Source organism: Synchiropus splendidus, chromosome 17, assembly GCF_027744825.2.
Source record: "Synchiropus splendidus isolate RoL2022-P1 chromosome 17, RoL_Sspl_1.0, whole genome shotgun sequence".
In the NCBI taxonomy this organism is placed as follows: Eukaryota; Metazoa; Chordata; class Actinopteri; order Syngnathiformes; family Callionymidae; genus Synchiropus; species Synchiropus splendidus.
Window position 1 is genome coordinate 19510306 of NC_071350.1, and position 26468 is coordinate 19536773.

General features: G+C 50.4%; 5 protein-coding genes across 6 annotated transcripts; 3 read left to right on the plus strand and 2 right to left on the minus strand.

The window, feature by feature from the left end:
* Positions 1–428: 428 nt before the first annotated feature.
* On the minus strand, positions 429–21419 carry LOC128748111 (uncharacterized). The gene is made up of 4 exons (XM_053846508.1): positions 20929–21419; positions 8108–8110; positions 5160–5756; positions 429–2556 (listed from the first exon to the last, which is right to left on the minus strand). Exons 1-4 carry the CDS (start codon positions 21417–21419, stop codon positions 1764–1766), a joined length of 1884 nt encoding a protein of 627 aa, XP_053702483.1. The 3' UTR covers positions 429–1763.
* On the plus strand, positions 14328–17666 carry LOC128748121 (claudin-4-like). 2 transcript variants are annotated; one of them, XM_053846525.1, is made up of 2 exons: positions 14328–15007; positions 16165–17100. In XM_053846525.1, the coding sequence occupies exons 1-2, from the start codon at positions 14522–14524 to the stop codon at positions 16798–16800; spliced, it is 1122 nt and encodes a 373-aa protein (XP_053702500.1). In that variant the 5' UTR covers positions 14328–14521; the 3' UTR covers positions 16801–17100. The 2 variants fall into 2 exon arrangements, with proteins under 2 accessions (XP_053702500.1, XP_053702501.1); XM_053846526.1 differs by lacking the exon at positions 14328–15007 and adding an exon at positions 17639–17666 and having other exon boundaries at positions 16165–16706.
* On the minus strand, positions 18026–19342 carry LOC128748124 (claudin-like protein ZF-A89). The gene has a single exon (XM_053846528.1). The coding sequence runs from the start codon at positions 19334–19336 to the stop codon at positions 18704–18706; it is 633 nt and encodes a 210-aa protein (XP_053702503.1). The 5' UTR covers positions 19337–19342; the 3' UTR covers positions 18026–18703.
* Positions 21420–22064: 645 nt separating the features above from the next.
* On the plus strand, positions 22065–22697 carry LOC128748122 (claudin-like protein ZF-A89). Its single transcript, XM_053846527.1, has one exon. It carries the CDS (start codon positions 22065–22067, stop codon positions 22695–22697), a length of 633 nt encoding a protein of 210 aa, XP_053702502.1.
* Positions 22698–24907: 2210 nt separating this feature from the next.
* LOC128748138 (claudin-4-like) lies at positions 24908–25816 on the plus strand. Its single transcript, XM_053846571.1, has one exon. The coding sequence runs from the start codon at positions 24942–24944 to the stop codon at positions 25500–25502; it is 561 nt and encodes a 186-aa protein (XP_053702546.1). The 5' UTR covers positions 24908–24941; the 3' UTR covers positions 25503–25816.
* Positions 25817–26468: the final 652 nt, after the last annotated feature.

A 26468-nucleotide genomic window follows, 5' to 3' on the forward strand; every position in this document is an offset into this window, starting at 1 on the left:
AAAGAGGGAACTCGCCAAATATTTGAGTAAAGACAGAAGTTAATGTGAAAAAATGTTGCATGAGAGATTTTGTTGAGCAAATCTTGAAACCAAGTGAGCACAAGCAGAGGTTTTCAACACTGATATTGTTGATGTAACTGCAGTATTATTGGCTGTGTGACGGTTGGTGGACGTGGCTCCGCCCCTCCCGTGCTTTCAAACAGCTGCGAGCGCTATGACGCCAGTCCCCCCCACACACACACCCCACCCCACCTGCCACCTGCGGCCTCCCATTGTGCTTCCCTTTGGTCCGTCCAGTCGGCCTCAGACACATGACTCAGACCCGCAACTCCAGAAACACATCTTAGACTTAGACTTAGACTTAGACTTTCTTTATTGTCATTGCACAAAACATATTACTATATGATGACAACGAAATTTCGGTCCGAGGCCTCCAGTTTCCAAAAACAAAACGAAATGTCCAAAAATAAATAGATAGATAAATAATAATAAAGTAATAACAGATAAGTGCCAGTCCAGAGGATGTACAATTGAACAAATAAACAGTACTGCAGCTATTGTCCAATGTTCAGCAACCTGACAGCACCAGGAACAAAACTGTTCCTGAATCTGGTGGTTCTGCATCGGATGCTGCGGAACCGTCTGCCAGATGGCAGGAGGGAGAACAGTGCATAGTTTGGATGAGTAGAGTCCGCGATGATCCTTTGTGCCCTGGATAAGCAGCGAACATCTGCTATATCCTTGATGGCAGGGAGCGGGGTCCCGGTGATTTTCTCCGCTGTCCTCACCACCCTCTGCAGAGACTTCCAGTCTGATGCACTGCAGCTCCCAGAGCAGACGGAGATGCAGCTGGTCAGCAGGCTCTCGATTGTCCCTCTGTAGAAGGTGGTCAGGATGGGGGGGGGCAGGGAAGCTCTTCTCATCCGCCTCAGGAAGTGCAGACGCTGCTGTGCCTTCTTTGCCAGGGAGGAGGTGTGGAGTGACCAGCTAAGATCGTCTGTGATCTTCATGCCAAGCCATGTATTGACAGTGGCGTCACAGTTTAAACTGGAGCTTGGCTTTGCTTTACGTGAGGCTCATGAGGTGGTGTGGTCATGTGACTCGGAGCACCTGCCACACCTGCGACCGGTCACTCAGCAGCGAGAAAGAAGGGGAAACGGCTATTTGAAAACACACTTTAATCTGTTTGAATACGAGGTTAAAACAACTAGTTACACGTTACGTTGCTCTATTTACACCTGCGAATGTCACATCCTGGTTGTTTGGACTCAAACATCCTCCAACCGTCGGCTTCCCTCGGGCGCCGCACCGATGCTGTGTCAACACTCGGCTACAAAAGAGGCACATGTCGGTACAAAAACAGCCAAAACACAACTGACACAACAGAAGTCATGAGACGGGAGAAGCCGAGGCACGACAGACACTGGAGGAGGATCCAGCTGCCTCCTCAGGCCGCGGCTCAGTTTCAGTCTGGGCTGAAACTCTCCCAGGCAAACGTTCCTCACACACGCACGCACACACACACATTCAAATCCATGTAAAAGGAGAGCAAGCTCTTTTCATCTCACACTCCAACCCAAGGTTTCTGTCGAACACGACACCGACACACACATTTCTAAGTCACATGTTCGGGAGGAGACCATCCCCCGTCCACCTACAGCGCAGAAGAGAGCAAGAAGATCAGAAGTGGCTTCATCTCGGAGTCTTGTCGGGGAGGTTTCCCTCCGGACGGTCACACAAAAGCAACAGGCAGAGCGCGGCGCTCAGACGTAGTCCTTGCGGTCGTAGCCGCCCGTGCCGGTGCTGCGCGGGGCGGAGTAGGCCATCCTGGGCGGCTTGTACTTGTTCTCCTTGGGCGGACAGCTGCTGCACAGCAGCGCGCCGCCGATCAGCAGCAGCGCCGCCGCCGCCCAGCCGATGTAGAGCGCGGCGCCCAGCTCCCGCCGCTGGCCCGCCGTCACGATGGGGTTGTAGAAGTCCCGGATGATGACGCTGGCGCTCCAGGACACCGGGATCAGCACCAGCAGGCCGGCCAGTAGGAAGAAGATCCCGGAGATGATCATGACCTTGGCTTTGGTGGGGGCGTCCTCGATGCAGTTGGTGCACTTGGCCCCCACGATGGCCACCAGGACGCCCAACACGCCCAGGATGATGGCGATGATCATCATGGCTCTGGAGGCCTGCAGCTCCTGGGACAGCGCCAGCAGCGAGTCGTAGACCTTGCACTGCATCTGGCCCGTGCTCTGCGTCACGCAGTTCATCCACAGACCCTCCCAGATGGTCTGGGCCGTGATGATGTTGGCGCCCACGAAGGCCGACACCCGCCACATGGGCAGGGCGCAGGTCACGATGGCGATCAGGAAGCCGATGACCCCCAGAGAGATGCCCACCAGCTCCAGACCCATCGACATGGTGGACACGCTCAAAGCTGCTGCGCTGCTGATCGTCTCCTGTGCTGTGGCCCGGGATGTTGCTCTGAGCGGCTGCCAAGGAAACCGATCCTTTATACGGCAGGTGTGTGGAGAGGCGTCGCCCGCTGAGGACACACACACGCACCTGTGCGGAGCGGAGGAGGGGAGCTGGAGACAGGGATGTGAGGGAGGGGCCTCAAGAGCTTCTCTCTCCGGAGCTCACTTCCTGTGAGTGTGGGAGGAAACCAGAGTGCCGGGGGCGGGGGATCTGACACTATGATGATGATGTCATGACGACAAAAGGGGCAAAGAAGTAAACAGACCCTGAATGAGCTGAAGATGAGCGATGACCTCTGACCTCCAGCTGATCACTTAGGGCCACATTCTAAACGTGTGGGGCCACCATGCCAAAAGAACAATGAACCATTAAAGATTCAATGGAAAGAGGAATATGGCATGAAGCCCATAAAAATATTCCATTTAGTATGTGATTTTGTTTCAATATAAATAAGAATAAAACAAATATCTGTGAAATATTAAAAGGAAATTCATTTCAAAATATTTCATGGCAGACGAAAAGACATTTTAGTCCGGAACATGGTATAATTACTGTGGAAATAGTAATGACAGAAACAAGACAGAAAATATTCAGAAAAATGACGACTTATCAGTTCTATAGTTGTAGTCACACAAAAACACAGGCAAAGGGCCACATGTGGCCCCGGGGCCCCGGCTAAAGTGGAGCTGAAACTGTGTATTCTCTCCAGAGTAGAAGGTGAGAAGATGGCGGGAGACATGATATGATGTTAACTTCACTGCTGGAATCTTTGGTTAAACACTGCGCTGAAAACAGCGTTTCCCTGTGACCTGCTGCCTTCCTGTCCCAGTTGGGAGGATGAGTTGGGAAAACATCCCCCACAGCTCCGCGGGAAACCGGTGTAACTGCACCCAGAGCAAACATCAGCGCAGGCGACTCAGACGCCTTTAGCATACAGACGAGGTATCGGTGATACGCACCACTCTGCAAACAACAGGCGCATCCGCGCAGCCAGCCACAGGTAACCCGAGCGTCAGCGGGTTTCTGGAGCTAAACACACCAGCCATTGTGTTTGTCAAACAAGTGCTGGGAGGAAACCAACAAGACGGAGCCGAGCAGAACAAGAACACACAGCTGGAGGCAGCAGCAGCAGCCGCTCCACCTCTCGCGCTTGTGTCACAACACCCTGGTCCCTGAGGAGCCGTCCACGCTCCTGATGTTGCCACGACAGTCCTGCTCAGATATGCTCAGGGCTGTTGGGACCTTCTGAGGCCCAGTAGATTCTCCAGGGAATCCACCATGGGCAGGTGATCACCATGTCCCTTCATCGTCACATTCGTCAACATTTTCCCTCCAAATTTAAACAAAGTTTGTTTAACATCGTTTCACTTAACATTGATTGTTTACAGATTGTTTTTTAGTTTTTTGTCCCTAAAAACAATTAAATGAAAGTTTGTTTTTCTTTAAAGAGCCTTAACATCATGTTGTTTTATTAATAATTACCCAGATAAAAAAATACTGACCATTATATATTTATGACTTATAATGAGAAACTAAATAAAATGTATTGTCTCTTCTGCTTCATCAATATATGTTTGCCAAACTGCACGTTTCCTCTTATTTGGACTTTGGACAACGTAACACGGCGATGAAATGTGGACTCGCCTGGATGGATCAAGCTAAGCTCCAGTGGCCTGAGCTTGTGGTTCTCTCATCCTGGCGCAGGTGAATCGTGAGGAACCTTTCACAACATCAGACATGAGAACAACATGAGAACGGAGCTGTACTCGCTGCCAGCTGCCTTTAAATGGCTAATGTGGCTATCACTTATTTAAACCCTGTCAAATCAATAGAACGTCTGTGAAGGTCTCGTGTGTTGTTCAGTAAAAATAGGTCACTTATTATGTCCCGTGGACCGACGCAGCCGGGCGAACACACCTGCTGCCGCACAGTGGAACTTTGACTATGCAAATCCAGAAACTCTGTGTACTTGGTGTGTAGTTTGGACTATAAAATGGACGCGTAGAGTACGTACTTTCCTGAGCACAGAAGTTTATTATCACACAACAAACATGTTGGAAAAGTGAGAGACATTATTCCAAAATAAAAACATGGCTTTTCCACGAAACCAGAATCATTTTAAATATTAAATTAGCTTATTTATTATCGGTACAAATTTCCACAGTATTTACATCTATTCAAATAATTTAGGTTCAAACGCTCATAGCACTTCCTTGTGCTGTACACAGGCGTCACGTGACGAGTACAAAAGTGCACGCGAAGCACATTTGTTGAACAAACAAAAGGGTCGATCTAACGCCCTCCGTCCACGTTCTGCCGGGCTTCCCCTCCTCCGACACGCCGCTTGACCTTGTTCAGTCCGTGGTGAGCTCCACTCTGGCGGGGCAGCGTTTCACGTGTGTGTGTGTGTCTAATCATTACAGGGATCCGCAGCAAAGCGCAGCCGTGAAGGTGGATTGCTTGTGAGCCACGAGATTTCTCACCATAGAAAAATAAATAGATCAGCTTCTGTGGAAAGGTTCTCTCCGCCACTCAGATTTGGTCATTTTGCTCCGCGAGAAATGAAACGATTCTGGATTACCTTCCCAGCGCTAACATTTGTAAACAACATTTGAAATTACTGCTGAGGTCCACAGAGTATCAAAAACACTGTATGTACAAAAAGAGTCCGAGGGTAGGGAAGCGCTCACACGTAGTCCCTGCGGTTGTAGGAGCTCTGGGCCGCGGACCGGGGAGCGGCGGAGTAGGCGATGCGGCTCTGAGGGTGGACGCTGTACCTCAGGGCTTTCTCCTCCGGTGGGGGGCAGCTGCAGCACAGGATGGCGCCGCCCACCAGCAGCAGCGCCGCCGCCGCCCAGCCCACGTACAGCGCCGCGCCGATCTCCATCTTCTGGCTGGCGGGGATGATGGGACTGTAGAACTCCACGACGATGGTGTGCGCCGACCAGGACACGGGCACCAGCTGGGCCAGGGCGGCCGTGATGAAGGCCCCGCCCGATGCCGCCATCACTCGGGCTTTGACGGACTCCTCCTCGATGCAGTTGGTGCACTTGGCGCCCACCAGAGAGATGAAGAGCGCCACCATGCCCAGGACCACGGTGATGACGGTGAGGGCGCGGGCGGCCTGCAGGTCCTGCGGCAGCGCCAGCATGGAGTCGTAGACCTTGCACTGCATCTGGCCGGTGCTCTGCACCACGCAGCTCATCCACAGACCCTCCCAGTACACCTGCGCCGTCACGATGTTGGCGCCGATGTAGGCCGACACCCGCCACATGGGCAGCGCGCAGCTGAGCACGCTCAGCAGCCAGCCCAGCGTGGACAGGCTCACGCCGGCCAGCTCCAGTCCAAACGAAGCCATTCTGAGTCTCGGTCTGTGAGTCGGGGTCTCTGCTCGTCGCTATTGAAGGGCTGCCACCCCTGGTCCAGCCCAATCGCTCGCCGTCCTTCTGACCACTGGCTCGTCTCCCTCTGAGGTGCTGCTCCGTCAGAAGCCGTCCTCCTGTTCCCAGCTGTTCTTAAGGTGCTTATCGGAACATGGCTTTACGACCCGGTGACTCACCCTCCTCCGTGGTGACATCACACGCCATCTTAAGCCAATCAGCATGCTTTGCCCTCATTTACCACCTGGGTGGGGGGTGAGGAGGGCAGTGCGGTTTTCAAATGGAGGATTTTTCCGGCTTGACCTTTTGACCATGGTAGCGCAGGGAGGGTCCAGTTTATGACAGGTAATGAGTGACCAGCTTGTTGTGTGGTTGGTAGGTGACCGTGTAGCCACTGCTATAAAATATAGTGCAGAGATACTGGGCCGACTTCCCGGTTGTTGTGCTGAGAACTTTTATAGCCCACGTTTATAACCAAAACAGCTCATCTCCAGTGAGTCACAGTCTCAGCACAGTTAATAGCAAACCCCACATGCTTCAGTATCTGCTGCGTTCAGGAGGAGTGTGGTTCATGACAAACACTGCAGGTACCTTCCTGCTGTTGGGTACATGTATCGGGCAACGTACTCTCTAATGTTTCTGTGTCTGAGCAAACGCTCTCTGAGCGCTCACGAGCGATCAATAATCTTCCAGTACAATAAGTAAACTTAACGCCAGTCACTGAAGCCACATGACACCATGAGGTGTGCGCTGGATATCAAAGAACTTCAAGCAGCTTTGACAAACATTGATCCTTTCTCAAACGGATGGATGAGGCTCCTGAATCGGTCTGTTGTGAGAGCGAGTTTTGTCCACTTGAGGCCACCGTCTTCTGTGAGCGCTCCTCACGGAACAGTGAGCCTGTGGAAGAAGCACTTCGTCCGGAAATTTATATTCACTTCAGGATGAGTTTTTGTAGCGCAGTGTAGATGTTTTTCGGCTGAGATTGTATCAGATGTGCGCAATTGCGCAGGCGCGCATCTTAGCGGGAACGTTGGTCTCAGTCAGTTTTGTCATCGAGACCTGAATCCATTCACTGCATGCTTGACAATAAAGGGACAGACTTCCAGGCGTCCCATTGCCATAATGCTGGTCCACTTCCAAGACTCCTCACCTCCACCATGGTTCGGCATCATCAGTGAAACGTCTGTGACTCTTGAGGCCCTTCCGTCTCCATGGTGAGACAGACAGAACTGGACCCAGAGACTTTATCATTCCACTGCTGGTACCAACCTGTTCAGGTCGGTCCAGGAACAGGCCATGGGTGTCCACTCTACTCGATTGAGTTGAACCAGGAAGTGACGTCATCAACAAGTGACGTGTGTTTCAGATGCATCTTTTGGGGATCGATATGTTTCAAGCTTTTAAAACCTTCACTTGAAGAGTCACTTCAAGCGTAACACGTCTCTGAGGGAACAGCACTCAGCAGACTGCTCGTCTGCTTCAACACCTTCTGGACTGGTGGACACTTCAGTTCATACTCGTCTACTATCACATGGATCTCTTCAACAGCCTGCGCGAAGATATGGTGCAGTGAAGGGTTTATGTGAACGAGTGAAGGCCTGACCTTTGCACTGAGCTGATCATCGTGACCGGCCTCACCACTTCACTCTCCAGTTGAGTAAGACTGGTTTTAAGCACCTACAAACTACAGTCACCACAGGAATATGACTCAGACTTGCTGCTGAAGGAAAACCTGCTAAACTGTGTCAGGAAGGAGCCGTTGAATTTCTCCTCTCCACATCAAGATATGGGTCATGAAGAGTGAGGGAGAGTGTCACTGCCAACAGGTTTCCTGTACTGATTGAGCTCACCTGCCATTCAGACATCCAAGGTTCAATTCTCTGTCCAAGCCTTGCTAAACCACACGATCCGACCGCAGACCAACGCGATTGTCCCTGGATATTGGTGGTGATTCACGCCGACTCTCAGGTCTGGACAAAGGCCTCCATGACGTCGTCGAGTGAAGATCCTTGTCTAACAAAAACAAATTCCATCCTAATCTGTAGGGTCTACATCCATACATGACTCGGCAGGACGCGTGCTGGCGTTATCACTTTAATTCATTCACGCACCGTCAGATGGAATACAACCAGATAAAGAGCAATTTATCTTTGTTTATCAATGTACAGGAAGGAAGCGATAGCTGGGTGTCTGAACCGTCGTCCTTGTTTTTCACTCTTCTGTGAACCTCCCTTCCCTTCAGTCTCAGTCACAACGTCCTTCCTTTGTGACCGCTGATCTTTCTGCTGTAGTGGTGTCAAACCTCAGAACCGCGGGCCACACTCAGCCCGTCCTGTCATTTCCTGACGTGCCAGTTCACCTGCTCGCCATTAAAGAGCAATCCCACCACTGACACCACAAACCCCAGACAGCACTGCCACAGGTGAAGCCGCATGGACCCAGTCAGAGTCAACTCTACAACAATGGCCACAGATTTGTGCGACTGATGCTCAGGTTTGGTGCGTAATCAAACCCAAACAGGTAAAGTCACTTTCCGGACTGAACTAAGCCACAGACAAAGGTCTGTTTGAGTTTCTGGTTCAACAGTTTGGCAGCTGTAAGCGTTTTGGTGGTGTCCTGTTTGGAACAAGCGCGGTACAAGGTTGACCTCATTGAAAGGCTTGAGACGGAGCGGATCAAAGCACATCCACTTCCAGTTCTGCGATAAACAGCTTGCAGCCAATGGTTTTATTATTCACGAGAGTTGTTAAATGAGTTTCAGTTAGCTCATGGATTAACCATTGGCCTTGTGTTTACTCATGTGACAGCAGACGCTCTGCCTCTCTGCCTCTTACTCCAGCTGGAAGGTGAAGGTGCCGCCGCCGTGCCAATTGCTGGTTATCTTTTCTGGGTTCCAGCCAGTGGAAAATCAGATTCGCTGTGCAGCAGATATTTGCAACATTCAGGGTAAGTGTTGTATAAAAAGTTGAGGGGGAAGATGCGGAAGCACAGAGAGAACTCGACAACAGTCCCTGCTTCAGTTCCACAGTGGAGTCTGACAGGCCTGACGCGGAGGACCGGCACGCACGGGTCTGTGTTTGTGGTACAAGTAAAACACAACTCAGTCCTCACAGGAGACGGCGAGGTTGCGATTGCAACTACAAACGCAACTCCAACCAGTCCCCGCCAGGTCTGTGAGGTGCTGCTATGTTGAATCACTGTGACTCTCCTGCCAATTCCTCCACTCACTTGAGTCTCCTCTGCCGCCCCCTCTACGCGGCATATGCCGCATCATATTCCCGGCTCACACCTGCACACAAATCTTGCCACCGAGGATGTGAAGGATTCTGAATCATAAACATCCAAATTCCCATGATTGAAATGTAGCATAGAGGGAAGTAAAAAGCGGAACTCACTAGTGCAGCCTCACCCAGTTTTTTACAAGCTCATTTGGAAAGCTCCTTATTTCCCGAGCACAGTCTCCACGGTGACAGTTTTGCATCTCACCATAAACTGGATAAACCCGCGGCTCACTGGCTGCATTGGACCTGCACACGTGAACATGAGGAGAGGGTGACGGCGCCGTGCTCTCCAGCTCCACGGCGTGTGACAGTTGTGTAGAGTGTGGTGGACTTTGGTTCACCGTGTTAGTTTGAAAGTGATTCTGAATTCAGGGAACCTCTGATCCTGACACTGGTCGACTCTGAGTCTCTGGATCCCTGTTTCTTTGATGAGATGGAGTGGTCCTCACAGGTTCTCTGAGGCGCTCCTCTGCCTTGGTAATGTTTCCTCAGCAGCATCTAGGAACTGTGTCCAGACTGCTCCATAGTTCAAGTGTTCAGAGACATGAGACACAGCAGACAGACAGACAGACGGCTCCATTGAAGCCCTAAATAAAGCTGGCAGAGCAGCCTGTCAGACACCAGCGGCTTCTACCAGAGACCTGAGACATTGAGTTTCTCATCTCTGCACTGCAGAGTTCACTCTTCTATTGAGACGTCAACAAACCATGGTGTTGGAGACAAACTCCACTCCTGAGTTCCATCATCAAACAGAGAGACTGGAGTGTCCGACACATGGAGGAGAAGGAACATGGCTTTATCCTGATCATTATCGCTATCGCCGAAATGACAACATTTATCATGATGCCTTTTTTTCTCCATATCGCCCCTCCCTATTTCCCGTCATGTCAACTTTGACTGCAATTTAAAAAAAAGCCACATTATCAGGCATTTAAGGCCGCAACCTTGCAAAAAGTACTTACAGTTGAAGACAGTTTAATAGCGGAGGACGTGTCTTGCGAGGCAAAGTCATCTGACTGTGCTGGAACGGCTCCAGAGCTACTGCAGGTTTCTTTCAACAACATCAGGGATGAGGCCTGGAATGAGCCTCCACATCAACGTGAATTCTGCCTCTGCTTCACAGTGCACCAGAGCCACGTGTTAGTGTTGAGCTCGACTGGTGAAAATAGTGAAGACCAGCAAGCGGCTCCATTTGCTTGTCAGGGTTCTCCCCGGCGCTTTAGTTCGCCCCCCCCACCCACCTTCCCAGCCCCCTCTGCTTCAGTTGTTCAGAGTATCTCAAGCAAATGAAAGCAACTGAATTAGGCAAAACAGCAGTCCAAACCCAAACAGCTGTGTTAAAGCCTGATCTGAAGAAGGCCAGCGGGCAAACTGATTCCACTTTAAGAGGGTCAATTCTTCGCCCAAATGTTCAGGAGCCTTAAATTAATTTAGCTCTGGAATCAGAGGAGTTTTAAAGATGGATAAGAAGCAAACAGGGGTCGCCCTCCCCTCACCCCCCGTCTCTAACCAAGTGTGTTGGAGGCCGTTCTCCTAAAGCTTATCTGACCTCCCTGCGGTTTATGGGCCTGTGTGAAGAGTCAAACCTTCCACCAGTGTGCCACATCTCCTCCCAGTGACTCTGAAGGTGAATTAGGTCACAAAGTGAGGTCTCCAGCCCCGAACACCAGCGATAGTGAGATCAGATCAGCAGATATGAGGAAGGTTCCTCGCCTGTTCTCTCCCTCTCCAGCGGCTCCACTCACTGATCCGCTCAGGTTCAACATGTTTAATGATCTACAAATCTCCACTCCTCAAGTCCAAATCTAATTGAGCGCAATGAGGATACGAACGCTGAAATCCTGTGTAGACACATGTAAGACATGTTGACCCACTTACTGTCTGAGAGTGAAAGAGAGGTCAGAAACAGATAATGAAGATAGTGTGACGTCAACGACATTTCAACATGCAACATTATCTGGAGAGGAGCTCTTTTGATGCTTGGATTGAAACAGCGGAGCAGCTGAAACTAACCAGCGCGATGGAAAACAGGACTCATTCATGGGTTCATCAGGAGTAGAGATGTGATTTGAACATCTAGCTCCTCCCACATGTCAATATGACCCTCAGCTGTTGCACTGTGTCTGTTTAACTTCAGTCAGCTGAACTGTTGAGTAGTTGAAAACTAAGATTTGGATGAAGTGGGAACTTGTAACAACATACTTCTGTGTGATGGTAAAGCCACTTTAAACGAAGAAGAACTGCCGAGTCAAACCACACGCCTGTGTTTAAACAGTTAACTGAGCATGTGACTCTGTCTGAAAGCAAGACTTTTGATGGGGAGCTTTCTGAAGCCCTTTGAAAGAGTCAGGGTCCTTGGATTTAATGGCTCTTCAGAGATTTATGGCAGTTCAAAGCTCTCTTCTCAGCCGAGCCAAAAAAGAAATTCTGCTGCTGCTTCTCCACATAAAGCCCAATTCAGTCATCAGCAGATTGATCAGGACACGTTGTAGAGCTCGAAGCTTGAGAGCTTGATCAGATGAGTGACAGATATTTGTTCAGGTAATTCAGGTGTGAGTGGGAAACTGAACTCAACAAAGATAGACATCAAGTACCTATCCATCTAAAGCTCCGTGCTAGGATTTCACTCCACATCTGAATCATAAAGCCTGTTCTCTCGATGAGTCACAGACAAGGACGTGCAAAACAAGTGGAGCAAACAAGGAGCCACACACTTGCGACAGCGGCGTCTGCTGCCTCCTGGGGGCAGAGTCATGAACACCATATTCAGTGACTGCAAATATCCATCACCATTCCTTCCAAATCATGGCACCAGAGAGTCTTGCCTGCAGCGCTTCCACACATAGTACTTTTCTGTGTGTCCTGTTGGACAATCGGCCCTCAGTCTGCGGCTCAGAAAACACGCTGGAAGAACAGTGGAGCTTCCTTCAAAGCTGACCTTGGGTTTGACTCACTTTAATTCCACAGTCCGAACATGTTGCTCATTTGCTATGAAGGATGTGCCGCCACCAACTCTGACACCACTTCCCCTCTGATCTTTCAAATGAAGGGAAGGACAGTGTGTTTCTGTGTGGGGGGGGGGAGTCCTCAGTCGTGTGCTGCATTATAAAGTCACTTCCACAACTACATTCGATACAGCAAATACTTCCATAAATATATCTGATGCTAATACCCCGTACTGTACTGTTACTGTAACAACTACTACTGTTTCTCACTTCCTCCTCTGTGTCTATACTATTACTTCAGACACAACAAGTACAAATACAAGTACTTTCCGTGCTAGTACTGTTGTTTATTCCACTAGTACTTAAGTTGTCCTATTACTTCCCTACAGCTACCAGTATTGCAAAAACACCTACTTCTGACAATCCCTACTACTAAATGCAATGACAATAAAACAGACTTTGTGAAAAATGAACCAGAAAAGATGAATAAAACACAAGTTTAGCTACCAAATATTGTATTATTTTAAAACTTAAACATTAATATATATACATATACATATATATACACACACACATATAAAACTTGAATAATTCAGTAATAATTAAATGAATAATTTATATTAATTTAACAGTGCAATTATTATGGCATTATTTGTTTAAATATTTTACTAGCAATTTCAGTTTTGAGTTGCCAGTATAATAATTGTTTGTATCCCCTTTTTGTTGATAGCTATATGGCATCGGTATCGGCGGCACCAGCCTGAATATTACTCAGGAAAGGAACTCAGCGGAATGGAACATCATATGTACTAGTGCCACATACTCACGTCAAATCCGCGCTACGTTTTATTACAGAAGCGCTGTTTCACTTCCTGAAGCGGGCCTGAGAGGCGGGGCTACGAAAAGCCGGCCAATAGGAAATGTTCAGATTGATGAGTAGTGATTGGTCGGTCCTTTCTCTCTTCAAGGATTTGATTGGTCGGTACCTTACTAGCCACGCCCCCCGCGCAGGTTTCTGTGTTCATGTTAAACAGCTCGGGGGGAACATTGTTGTGACGTCACCGCGTTTCTGGACACATGGAATGTGGCGTCCTCTTTTGTATCAACTCAAGTCTGGTCACCTTAACGTCACTATTGATAACACTTTAGTAGCTTTGTGAAACTAAACTAGCAACAGAAGTAACTAGCACCTGCTATCTTAGTTTTCAGTTATAGCTTTAAATATTGGGATTTTGAAATAAAAACCTTTCATGATAATATGCAGAAATATATTTAAAGAGATGACTGAAGTGTTGTGTATTAAATGATGTATTTTTCGATGTAGTAATAACCAAATATTTGTCTTTTTTTTTTTAAACAATGACTCAGCCCTGTGCCTGGAAAGTCCCACACAACGTACTCATTGTGCTTCGCCTTGGCCATTCATGTTTTGTTTACCACATTTACATTAATTTGATCATCAAAGTTGTGCCGTTTATACTTTTAAAAAGTTACATTTCTTCAATATAAAAGTCGTGACATATGCCCGTCCCTGAGTTTCACACGCCACCCCGTAACAGTGGCATGTTGTTGGGCGGATACACGACAATAAGTGACGTCACAGATGGCATCACTCACGCAGCAGTCATCTACTCACAATACTACTCACGATTTATTTACTCTTTTTGTGAGTCAGAGTTGCTCCATGAAGCAACACCTTGCCACCCTCATATGCACAATAGATCTAGGCCTACTAAAATGAGGGTTCTTTTTTTAAATATGATGTACAGGAAGGAAAGTCTAAACGGAATAACACACTTGCTAGCTTAGCTTGTGGATAACAGTGAAGTTGACCACCTCAGCACTGTTTATTTTGAAGATTAGAATCTAAACTGACCACAAAACATGATGTTATTTCTTAAACAGAGCGCATCTAAAATGGGTAAAAAATTTTTTTTTTTTACCTATAATATGATCAGGGATTGTTGTGTGAGGAGGAATTGTTTTCATATGTGACTGGAGACTGAGCCTGCTGTGTCAGTGGAAAGCATCAGTGAGAAGACACCACGGAAGCCGGGACCATATTTGGTCAGGTAAAGTGCATCGTCACAACATTGTTATTCAAAAGTGTGAGTCACCTCCCGGTAAGAAGGCCTCACCCGCCCTCATGCTCCATGGTGAAACTGGATTTGGGGGAGGGGGTTGGAAGCGAGAGACACAAAGAAGGTGAAGTCGTCTGCTCACTTGCTTTAATGACAGGATTGGTTCAAACGCTGGAGGCCTCCGAGTCGGCGGGTGTCACGTTTCCAGGGGAACAGTCGGATGGTCAGACCGGTTCTGAGGTGGTGTAGGTGGACCTGCTGCTGGCCCCGCCCCCTCCATCATATGCACCGGCTGTGGAAATGCAGTCCCATTCAGCATCTCACCTTACCGAGCTCACACCTGCTCCCTGAACAGCACCACCATGGTCTCCGCTGGGCTCCAGATGCTGGGCACCGCCCTGGGCATCCTCGGCTGGATCGGCGCCATCATCGTCTGCGCCATCCCCATGTGGAAGGTGACGGCCTTCATCGGCAGCAACATCGTTACCTCGCAGACCTCCTGGGAAGGGATCTGGATGAGCTGCGTGGTGCAGAGCACGGGCCAGATGCAGTGCAAGGTCTACGACTCCATGCTGGCGCTCAGCTCCGACCTCCAGGCCGCCCGGGCCTTGACCATCATCTCCATCGTGGTGGGCATCCTGGCCATCCTGCTGTCCGTGGCCGGGGGGAAATGCACTAACTGCGTGGAGGACGAAGCCTCCAAATCCAAAGTGGGCGTGGCATCCGGGGTGATGTTCATCGTGGCCGGGGTTCTCTGCCTGATCCCAGTGTGCTGGACGGCCCACACCATCATCCGGGACTTCTACAACCCCTTGATGGTCAACGCCCAGAAGAGGGAGCTGGGCGCCGCGCTCTACATCGGCTGGGGCGCCGCAGCACTCATGCTCATCGGCGGGGGGTTGCTGTGCTGTAACTGCCCCCCGAAAGACGAAGGCTCCTACACCGCGAGGTACAAGGCCGCCAGATCCGATGCCTCCGCCCCTGCATCCGGCAAGGACTACGTTTGAGCCGTGAGCTCGGCTCACGTGGACTCTGGTGCTGCCGGCTCCAGTGGATTCTTCGGGCCTGACACCTGAACCACACCCAAGAGGGAAGTGGATGCTAGTGCCGCAGAATCTGTAAATATGTTAGTCATTTTCAAGTTTTTTTAATGCTCTTCGCTTTTGTAACTATTTGAATTTCCTCATGTTTTTTTATTTTGACTTCTCAGGTCTCGTTTTATGTTCACGTTGTTGAAACAAACTGTAAATAAAACCTCACTGACCCAACAGCTCTTTGTCTCCTTGAACAACACAACGCTGTGAGCGATGCGGTTTAAAAAGCAGCCGCTCAACATTCAGCTATCGCCTGGCTGTGTTTCTGGTTCATCAGGTTTGGGCGCGGCAGATGAAAACAACGGCCGGTGGGAGAGTATCAGCGCCAGATAGAGGAGATGAATTATTAACACCTGACTCCGTGGATCAGAAGCAATATATGGTGGTTAGCAACATGCTAACAAGTGGCTTTAGGCTTTTAGATACAATGTATAAATGAACAGTAGTGGCACTTCATGTAGCACTTGCTTGAAGGGGTCACAAATCCTGAATTACATTCCATCGCCAGGTTTGACTGACAGTTGTGTCTTTCAATACCAAGATGAGAGCCTTCATTTGCAGGTCTAATTCGTCTGTTTTAAAACACTTCCTGGAGTTGAACACTCAACTTTCAGGTGGTTTTGTGTTTGCCCAAGGCTGAACCTTTGTTGACGTTTGTGCGCCCAAGTGTGCGTGTGATCGCGAGGTGTGAGCCCAGGCCATTGTTCGCAGCGTCCAATCCGTCCTCCAGGGAACAAAGCAGGTCCACAACAGAACAATGGCCAGAGAAAACTGGGTTTCAGGTCTCATTGGCCCCCTTTTGTCCCGCCGCTCAGAGACCCCACCCTGAGAGCGGTTATCTTCCCGGTGGAGGCGCTGGCCGCTCAGAGTGAGGCCGGCTGCACAGGTGAGCTCTTCTTCTCCAGGTGAAGATGGCGTCTCAGGGCCTCCAGCTCATGGGTGTCCTCTTGGCTTTCGTCGGCTGGCTGGGCACCATCATCACCTGCGCCCTGCCCATGTGGAGGGTCACCGCCTTCGTGGGCGCCAACATCGTGACGGCGCAGGTGATCTGGGAGGGTCTGTGGATGACCTGCGTGGTGCAGAGCACCGGCCAGATGCAGTGCAAGGTCTACGACTCCATGCTGGCGCTGCCGCAGGACCTGCAGGCTGCCCGGGCCATGGTGGTGGTCTCGGTCATCGTCGGCGTCTTCGGGGTGCTGGTGGCGGTGGCCGGAGGCAAGTGCACCAACTGCATGGAGGACGAAGCCGCCAAGGCCAAAGCCTGCATCGCATCCGGCGTGGTCTTCATCGTCGCGGCTCTGCTGATCATGATCCCGGTGTCGTGGTCGGCGCACGCCGTCATCAGGGACTTCTACAACCCCATGGTGGTGGCGGCTCAGAGGAGGGAGCTGGGCGCCGCGCTCTACCTGGGCTGGGGCGCGTCGGGGCTCCTGCTGCTGGGAGGAGGCCTGCTCTGCAACAACTGCCCTCCCAGAGAGTCGCGGCCGTACGGGTCGGCCAAGTTTGCACCGGTCCGGAGCGCCGCGTCCAACGTGGACTACGTGTGAGAGCCGCTCTGATCCAAGGTCATCTGCTGGTCTGTGCAACCACATGGTCATGAATCTCTCTCTGTGTAGACATGAAGTACTTCATTCATTGAAATCAGACTTTTTTTGTTTCATTTTCCTCGTGGTTTTTATCCATGCCTGACAACGCTTTTGTATTTTTGTATTTTCTACTCTTTATCCAAACAAACACTCAAGGAAAGGTGGATCGAACGAAAGCGCAAGTGTTTCCATTTTTAATTTATTGTTGCGATCGCATTTTTGAACTCCAGAAAACCAAACATTGTGACGCTCCAACTTTCTAAACTATAACCATTGTATTCCCTGTTATTATGGTTGTTTTGTTTTATAGAAACATGGTCTGTATTTTTTACTTTTCAACTGTGAAGCGCCAATAAACTCCTCTATTGAAGTGGTTTCTGCTCCTGGCTGTGATTCAGAACCTGACTCTCGTCCCCACCCGCACCACGTAAAGAATTCAGGAATCCAGGGGAGTCGACGGGGATTTACTGTATCGGCGAGATCTGCATTCACGAGTGGGATTTATAGCATCTGTGGTGAGACAACTGTTGGTCCGAGGGACTGGAGCGCCGTGTTCGTGCTGCCTCATGTTGCTGAGGAACCTTTGTGGACGTCTCAGCGCTGGATATTTACACTCGGGCCTGTGTGAGCGCTGCCGCCAGGATGATATATTCCAACTCTCCTTCCTTTTGTCTGAGAGTCGTTTCCATTTAAATCACTGTGACATCACAATAGGCGCTATCTCTCACCAAGGTAGACGGGGGAGGGGAGAAGTCCGGCTTGAAGCGTCATCAGAGCCGAGCAAAGTGCGGCCCGGGGGCCACAGGGGGTCCGCAGCGCCTGTTTGACTGGCCCTCCCGAGGTCAGGGTCACCAGAGTCACACTGTTAATCAATATTATATATATATATATATATATATTCGCCATTTTTTTAAAAAGCAAAGAATATTTAATATTAATATTGTGTCCAGTTGTGTTTCTTTTTTTCCTTAAATTTTTTCCTTTTTTTCTTTTAAATGTTCTTATTTTTCTTTCTCTTTTTTGTATTGTCACATCTAACACAGACTCGTTAATTATAACCAATACTATAATCTAATATAATTGTAAAACAATAATTTATTGTTATTTAACACATTAACATCACAAATGTATGCAAAAACAGCTTTATTTTTTGCTCTATGAAAATAAGAAAATATGACAAGAAAGATTACAAAGACAATTATGAAACGGTGAAACAAATGTTCCGTTGCAAAGAAATACATTTGTAGTGACAGAACATTGAAATTGATATAAGAAAATAAAAAAAATTGAGTCAATAAAGAAATCACAAATATGATGATAGAATGACAAGTAGGAATATGTGATGAGATCATGGTTTTTGTTGGAGCTCACTGCTGCTGGATTGATGCTGCCTCAGAGACACCGTCCAGAGTGACTTTCTTCTGACTGACTCTGAGTCCTGCTGCTGGGTGGAAGAGTCGGACGGTTTGAAACCCAGTTGGGCGGAATCTGCTCAGGTGTTTGACTGAATAAATGTTTGATCATTCTTTGAAGTCGAGCATGCAGATGAGAGCCACTGAAAAAACATGTTCTCGGAGCTGAACGTATGGATTTGTGTACTCTCCAAATATGAGTCTGGATAAGTTCAGCGATGCAGATACTGATTGTTTGTGGGGGACAAACAGTGACCCACAGTTCAAACCTTACAAGCTGTCATCTGCTCACTCGTTCAGACTTTCCACAGAAACCGGAAGAAACGCCGACGAACACATAGAGCGAGAGTGTGACGTCTGTTCATCCCGTTGAAGATGTGTCAGACACAGTGAGTCACTTGCAAAACAGGTTTGTCGAGTGTGAAAAGTCCCGCCTGGAGCGCCGCCGGAGCTCAGACGAATTCCTTCCCCGGTGTGGTGGATTTGGGCGGGGAGTACTTGGCGCCGCTGTAGCGCTCGGCTGGTGAGGGGCACTGGCAGCAGAGGAGCGCCCCGCCGATCAGCAGCAGCCCGGAAGCCCCCCAGCCGATGTAGAGGCAGGCGCCAAGCTCCCTCCGCTGAGCGTCCGGCACCACGGGGTTGTAGAAGTCCTTGATGATGGTGTTGGCTGGCAGAGACACGGTCACCAGGCACAGGATGCCGCTCAGGATGAAGAAGACGCCGGCGGCGACGGCCACCCAAGCCTTGGTGCGACGGTCCCCGACGCAGGTGGTGCACTTCCCTCCCACCACGGACAGAAGCAGCCCGAACAGAGAGAAGAGGATGGAGATGACCACCATGGCTCGGGCGGCCTGCAGGTCCTGCGGCAGCGCCAGCAGCGAGTCGTAGACCTTGCACTGCATCTGGCCGGTGCTCTGCACCACGCAGGTCATCCACAGACCCTCCCAGATGGACTGAGCCACCACGATGTTGTTGCCGATGAAGGCCGACACCTTCCACAGAGGCAGCATGCAGATCAAGATGGTCCCGATCCAGCCCAGCACGGCCAGCCCCACGCCCAGGATCTGCAGCCCCAGAGATGCCATGCTCGAGTGATGCGCCGCGACTGTGGGGAGCCCGCCGCTCCGCCCGGCCGCTTTATACGCCGGACCCCCCGACGCTCCCGCCTCCGCATGTCCACATCAATCACGCTGGCGCTGGTTCAGGGGGGATCCTCTCCCACAGAAGCTCTGTTGTGGCTCAGCAGATCTCCCAGGAGACAGCAGCGTCTGATAAAGACACGCACAGATTTATGGAAGCGCCGTTATATAACAGGCATGTTACACTCCGGGCGGCTTCACACTGCGGCCTCTGTCTCGGGTGGCCTGAGTGTGATGCGCCTCAGCCCATATGCCTTTTTTTCTCCTCAGCTGGGGGCGCTGGTTTGTGACTCACGACGAAGGAACCTGTTCACCACCATCGCCTTATCCGGAGTCGTCCTCACCTCAGGACTAAACTGATAACGGAGCTGAGCCAGGGCTGGAACAGAATGTGGCGTTTCACAGCCAAAACTAAACATGAAAGAGTCTTGTCATGTTTGTTTTACAGGGAAATAGTGGAAACTAGCTGCGTAATACGAAGCATCTGGATTGGTCCACGCTGCTCTCACAACAGGTTGAACACAGTGAGAGAGAGGACTGAGGATGGAGAAGGTTCTAGTCAGTGAAGTCCAGATCCAGACGTCAGAAATGATCAATGAATCGCCTGGTGATCTTCAGTAACTTGGGGAAAACTAGCGTCTTTCCTCCTCACTGTCCTCATGCAGACAGCTGTAGATCACAGCAGTGAGAACAGTTACTAGAGAGTAGAGCGCGGCATTATTCATTTAAGCAAATCTGTCAACAGGTCTTTATCAGCCTAATAAAGGAGAAAACACCTGAGGTATCAAACACCCGCACACATCCTGAGTCCTGCTCATGAGAAGAATCCAGACAGCGAGACCTGTGAAGCTTCAACGCCACTGACCTGAAGCTTCAGAGGAAGTGACAATCCTGCAGTGGTCATAATGCTCCAGCACATTTGTGTCCTACTGATCAGCAAGAGGAAAATATTTAGGAGAGGAAACATGCGGCCCACGCTCTGACCCAGACCTGTGGAATACTGAGTAAACTGTAGTAGCTTCACAGGGTCTGTTTGGCATGAACGCTTGATCTGAAGTTGAGTTTGTCGACTCCACACCAGAGCAAAAATCACATTGGCTGAGACTGGCAACTGCACTTTCACCAATGGAGACACCTGCACAGTTTTTTAAAAGAAAGTTGAGCCGTCATTTTGGGAAAGGTTTGGGAAACAGTAGCTGCTTCCAGTGTGTGTCCTCTGAAGGTTACTGCCTAGATTCTGCACTTTGTTTGGAGAACGTTCAGCCACAATGACGCATGAAAACTGTTTGGTAAAAGACAATTTAATAAAACCATAAAAAAGGGAGAATAAAAGCTTTGAAATGGGAACGTTAAATAAAGTGTGCTGCAGCGAGGAGCGGAGCAGGCGGCGCTGCCCTCAGACGTAAGCCCTCTCGCTGGGCGCCGAGCGCGGAGCCGAGTACTTGACGGAGTATCTGTCGTCCTTGTGCTGCCGGCACTGACAGCAGAGGAGAGCTCCTCCGATCAGCAGGAGTCCCGCCGAGCCCCAGCCGATGAACAAGCAGGCGCCCAGCTCCCTCCTCTGAGCGTCACCAAGGATGGGGTTGTAGAAGTTCCTGATGACCTCGTGCGCAGACCAGGACACGGGGATCAGGCACAGAACTCCTCCCACCAGCAGGAAGACCCCGGCCACCATGGCCACTCTGCTCTTGGCCATCCCATCTTCAATACAGTTGGTGCACTTCCCTCCAGCGAAGGCCAGCAGCAGCCCCACCACCACCACCAGGATGGAGATGACCACCAGGGCCCGGGCGGCCTGCAGGTCCCGAGGAAGGGCCAGCATGGAGTCGTAGACCTTACACTGCATCTGCCCGGTGCTCTGCTTCACGCAGTTCATCCACAGTCCTTCCCAGAAGGTCTGAGCCGTCACGATGTTGTTCCCGATGAAGGCCGACACCTTCCACATGGGCAGAGCGCAGGTGATGATGTCGCCCAGGAAGCCCACGGAGGCCAGGAAGACCCCGAAGATCTGGAGACCGGCGGACGGCATGGCTGTCTGCGTGTGTGAGGGAGAAGAGTCTGGACCAGCAGGAGACGCTGGAGCTGGACGCCTCAGGTTTTACCCCCGCAGGCTGGGGCTCACGCTGCTTCCTGGTTGGCTCTCACCAGGATCAGGCAGATTGACGACACCTGGGGTCATCAGTGAACCTGAGCAGCAAGTGAAGAACGGATGTGTTAGATACCTGCATATCTTTAACAGAGACGAAGATAAGTGAGCTGCACGTCAAGAGCAAAGATGAGAATTTGTTGTTGCAGCTGTTGACATTATGAATAATATTGATTCTTTCAAATATTTGATCTTTTATTTTTGAAAAAAAGTGTGAATAAGAATTGTGAAATGAAATTGTAATTGAAAATATTTGGCTGACGTAAACAACTCAGACAGCAAGAAGGCTCAAACAGCACCTGTTTGATTCACTTTTTACTTAGTTCTGAGTCATGTAAATGAAGCACTATTTCAGTTCCACTCACATGCTGCTGATGACCCCAGGTGTCGTCAATCTGCCTGATCCTGGTGAGAGCCAACCAGGAAGCAGCGTGCGCCCCAGCCTGCGGGGGTAAAACCTGAGGCGTCCAGCTCCAGCGTCTCCTGCTGGTCCAGACTCTGCTCCCTCACACACACAGACAGACAGCCATGCCGTCCGCCGGTCTCCAGATCTTCGGGGTCTTCCTGGCCTCCGTGGGCTTCCTGGGCGACATCATCACCTGCGCTCTGCCCATGTGGAAGGTGTCGGCCTTCATCGGGAACAACATCGTGACGGCTCAGACCTTCTGGGAAGGACTGTGGATGAACTGCGTGAAGCAGAGCACCGGGCAGATGCAGTGTAAGGTCTACGACTCCATGCTGGCCCTTCCTCGGGACCTGCAGGCCGCCCGGGCCCTGGTGGTCATCTCCATCCTGGTGGTGGTGGTGGGGCTGCTGCTGGCCTTCGCTGGAGGGAAGTGCACCAACTGTATTGAAGATGGGATGGCCAAGAGCAGAGTGGCCATGGTGGCCGGGGTCTTCCTGCTGGTGGGAGGAGTTCTGTGCCTGATCCCCGTGTCCTGGTCTGCGCACGAGGTCATCAGGAACTTCTACAACCCCATCCTTGGTGACGCTCAGAGGAGGGAGCTGGGCGCCTGCTTGTTCATCGGCTGGGGCTCGGCGGGACTCCTGCTGATCGGAGGAGCTCTCCTCTGCTGTCAGTGCCGGCAGCACAAGGACGACAGATACTCCGTCAAGTACTCGGCTCCGCGCTCGGCGCCCAGCGAGAGGGCTTACGTCTGAGGGCAGCGCCGCCTGCTCCGCTCCTCGCTGCAGCACACTTTATTTAACGTTCCCATTTCAAAGCTTTTATTCTCCCTTTTTTATGGTTTTATTAAATTGTCTTTTACCAAACAGTTTTCACGTGTCATTGTGGCTGAACGTTCTCCAAACAGTGCAGATTCTAGGCAGTAACCTTAGGAGGACACACACCAGAGCTACTATTGACATTTCCCAAAATAACTGCTCAACTTTCTTTAAAAAGGTGTGCAGGTGTCTCCACTGGTGGAAGTGCAGTTGACAGTCTCAGCTAATGTGATTTTGCTCTGGTGTGGAGTTGACACGCTCAACTTCAGAACTGGTGCTTCAGAAGTGTTTCATGCACAACAGACCCTGTAAAGCTACTTGAGTTTACTCAGGACACAAATGTGCTGGAACATTATGACCACTGCAGGATTGTCGCTTCCCAGTTCCTCTGAAGCTTCACAGGTCTCCCTGTCTGGATTCTTCTCGTGGAACAGACTTGACTTTCTATGCATCAGCGGCTTGTGGGCGCAGCGGTCTGGTCAAAGAGGTCCAGACTGAACATCTGATCTCGCGCCTGGCTTCAGCTCTGGACCCCACTGAGAAGCACAGTGTCGGAAGCAAAGGCATGTGTTTGATCCCTGAGTGATGGATGTGAGATTCTGGAGCTTCCAAACCAGAAACCCTAGTTACCACAGTGGCATTCAGATATGAAACCAAGAGCGGGTGACGCTGGGGAGGCCTGAAGTCCACACGTCAATCCTGCAGTGGTCATAATGTTCCGGCACATTTGTGTCCTACTCATCAGTGAGAGGAAACCTGCGGCCCACGCTGTGACCCAGACCGAAAAAACAAATTTCAATTCTCTTTGTGGGTTAAAGTGAAGCCTTTCACTGTCGAGTGCCTGGTTTCTTGCTCTGTCTTGGCTCAACTTTAGCCGCATGTTTTCCGTGTCAGGCTCTCGGCAGGAGCCAGAAGCGCTTCATAATCCTGCAGTAAAACATTAACGGTTCAGAGCCAGCTTTACGACTCCATGGCTGATTTGCTGAGCGCCATCTCCAGCATGAGCCCTGGCGCGTGTTTGTACACCTCAAATGCAAGTGTGTTCCACCAGGGGCACTTGCCTTGAGGTACACACAGGGGCTGATCTGGCACCCCGTCCCACTCCACGTGTCTCTCGCACTGTATTCTCTCATTTAAAGCCAACATGCTTGTGACCCAGCAACGCTCACCTTTGGGGTTTGGACAGGGATTTTTGCTTGAGGTTGAATAGATGATGTTTCAAAGTGGGGTAAAACCTGTGTTGATGGTCAGAGTAGGTTGAAAGAGTGGGTCACAAGCAGTTTCAATGTCTTTTTTTCTGGGAATGGTGTGGACTGCATGAGAAGGGAGGAAGGTCTGAGGTGATCCAGAGGTGCTGGAGTCAACGCTGAGACCTGGAAGCATGTAGCTGTGGTTGCTGCTCTCACTCCATCTCTGAACGTCCTCTGCTGGTAGCTTGCTAGCTTACTAGTTCCTCAACACAACGTGAGGTCAAGAGCACGCAGATGAGGTCGATCACTGGATCACACCATCGTGACCCCAAAGACTGTCTGCACTGCAGAGCCAACAGAGCTAACGGCTAGCGTGACGTCTCACTTCAAAGCTTTACTGGCTTTAAAACTTGGAAAAACTAAAACTAAAACTGATATAAATGTGCTCCAAAATGTGAAGAGAGAAAGAGTCATTGTTGTAATGAAGCAAGTTCAGGCAGAGAAGCCAAGGATTTGTCTGGAAACTACAGTCACATCATGCAAAAGAGAAGTGATCCCATCCAAACAGTGATTTAAAGTCAGTCAATATGTCAATAAACCATGATGTATATGTCAGTAGCTACTGTGTTTCACCAGTGAAGAGGGATTTTCTATAAGCACAAGTGCGCGTTTCCTGTGGTGGTGAGGCCCGGGAGTTTTCAATGAACCAATGGTGTCGTGGTGCGTGGCTAGAGAAAGGTTGGAAAACACTGGTTTAGAGGAACTTGAAAGGGATAGTCTCCTCCAGAAACAAGCCCGTTTTCCCAGCGGGCTCTTTAAGACAATGTCACTTTTGTTTGCTGATCTCCTCCTCCCCGTCGAGACAACGCGGGAATCAGGACAGGCAAGAAACCTGATCCTGAATCTTGCAGTCCCGCCCCTGTTTCTCTCGCTTCGCTCTCATAACACGACCTGCAACTTCCACCGTCATGTAACCAGCCGCGGCCCGGACATGGGTTGGACTCCGATCGTGGGGATTTCTCTGGCCATGCTGGGCTTCCTGGGTACCATCCTGGTCTGCGGCCTCCCGGCCTGGAAGGTCACCGCCTTCGTGGGGGCCAACATCGTCACCTCGCAGGTCTTCTGGGAGGGTCTGTGGATGAACTGCGTGATCCAGAGCACGGGCCACTCTCAGTGCAAAGCCTACGACTCCCTGCTGGCGCTGCCTCAGGAGCTGCAGGCCTCCAGGGCGCTGATCTGCGTCTCCATCGGCGTCAGCGTGGTGGCTATCGGCCTGACCGTCGTGGGCGGCCGCTGCACCAACTTCTTCCGGGACGAGTGGCACACCAAGGCCCAGATCGGCCTCTCAGGCGGAGTGGTGTTCCTCATCGCCGGACTCCTCTGCATCATCCCCGTCAGCTGGTCGGCTCACAGCATCATCACGGGCTTCTACAACCCGCTGCCCACGGCAGAGCGCAGGGGAGAGCTGGGGGCCTCCATCTACGTGGGCTGGGCCGCGGGCGGTCTTCTGATCCTGGGCGGCGGAGTCCTGTGCAGCAGCTACAGATGCTGAGGACCACCTTCAGCCATGCCACTGGATGATGATGGGATTATATAGAAATATCATTGAATTACTTTGCACTATTTCACGTGAGGTTGGAAGAATGAAGGTGAAACACATGAAGAACAAATGTTCCTTTGGGACTATTTCAAGCGCTGCTGAGAGAGCTGGGCCGATAATGTGGAGGACACGGAGTAGGGCGCGCGTCTGTCTGACTTCAGCGAGTGTGTCAATGATCCTGTGAAGTGGATGCTAACTCACACTGCCGTCTGAAATATGTACATATGTTCACTCTCCATGAATAAAGCTTTGTATGTTTGTAGAAACGCTGCCTTCATTCCACTCATTTCCTCCTGCTCATCACAAGGCAGGACCACTTCTCCTCCATGCTGAGAGAAGCCAGGCTGCCCCCTCGACGCCCCCCTGCTGTTCTGTCCGTGGGGGGTGGAGCTTGGAGCAGAACCATCGCTGACATCTCTCTCTCCACTCTACTGTAGAGCTCCAGTGTGTTGATGCGCTGATCCATCCCTCAGTCAAAGCAACGCTGCTGTGGTGCGCCTCTTCGCTTTGGCTGCTGCCCCCGCGACCTCAGAAAAGCAGTGCAAAATGGATAGATTAAATGGCGGTTTATTTATCTACACAATAACGTTCTATTTGTACTGACAACACAAGTTTTTCCAACATGGATTTGATCTTATTGCAGTGGGCTCTATAATTATGGTTCATAAAATCACAATATCTTTGTGAAATATAATGTATTTTTAAAGTAATATCAATTTCTACATCACAGGTGATTGTAGAAATAATCAAGACACAGAAATAAAATTGGACTTAAAGTTCAGCAGAGCTTCCTAGAACATCCGCTCGCTGGTTACAGTGATGCCGCTAAATTCTTGGAGGGTTCTGACAGGATGTCACCAGTCGTATTGAGATGCAGGAATGAGAGCCATAAATGCCGCATTGAAATTCAGAGCTTGT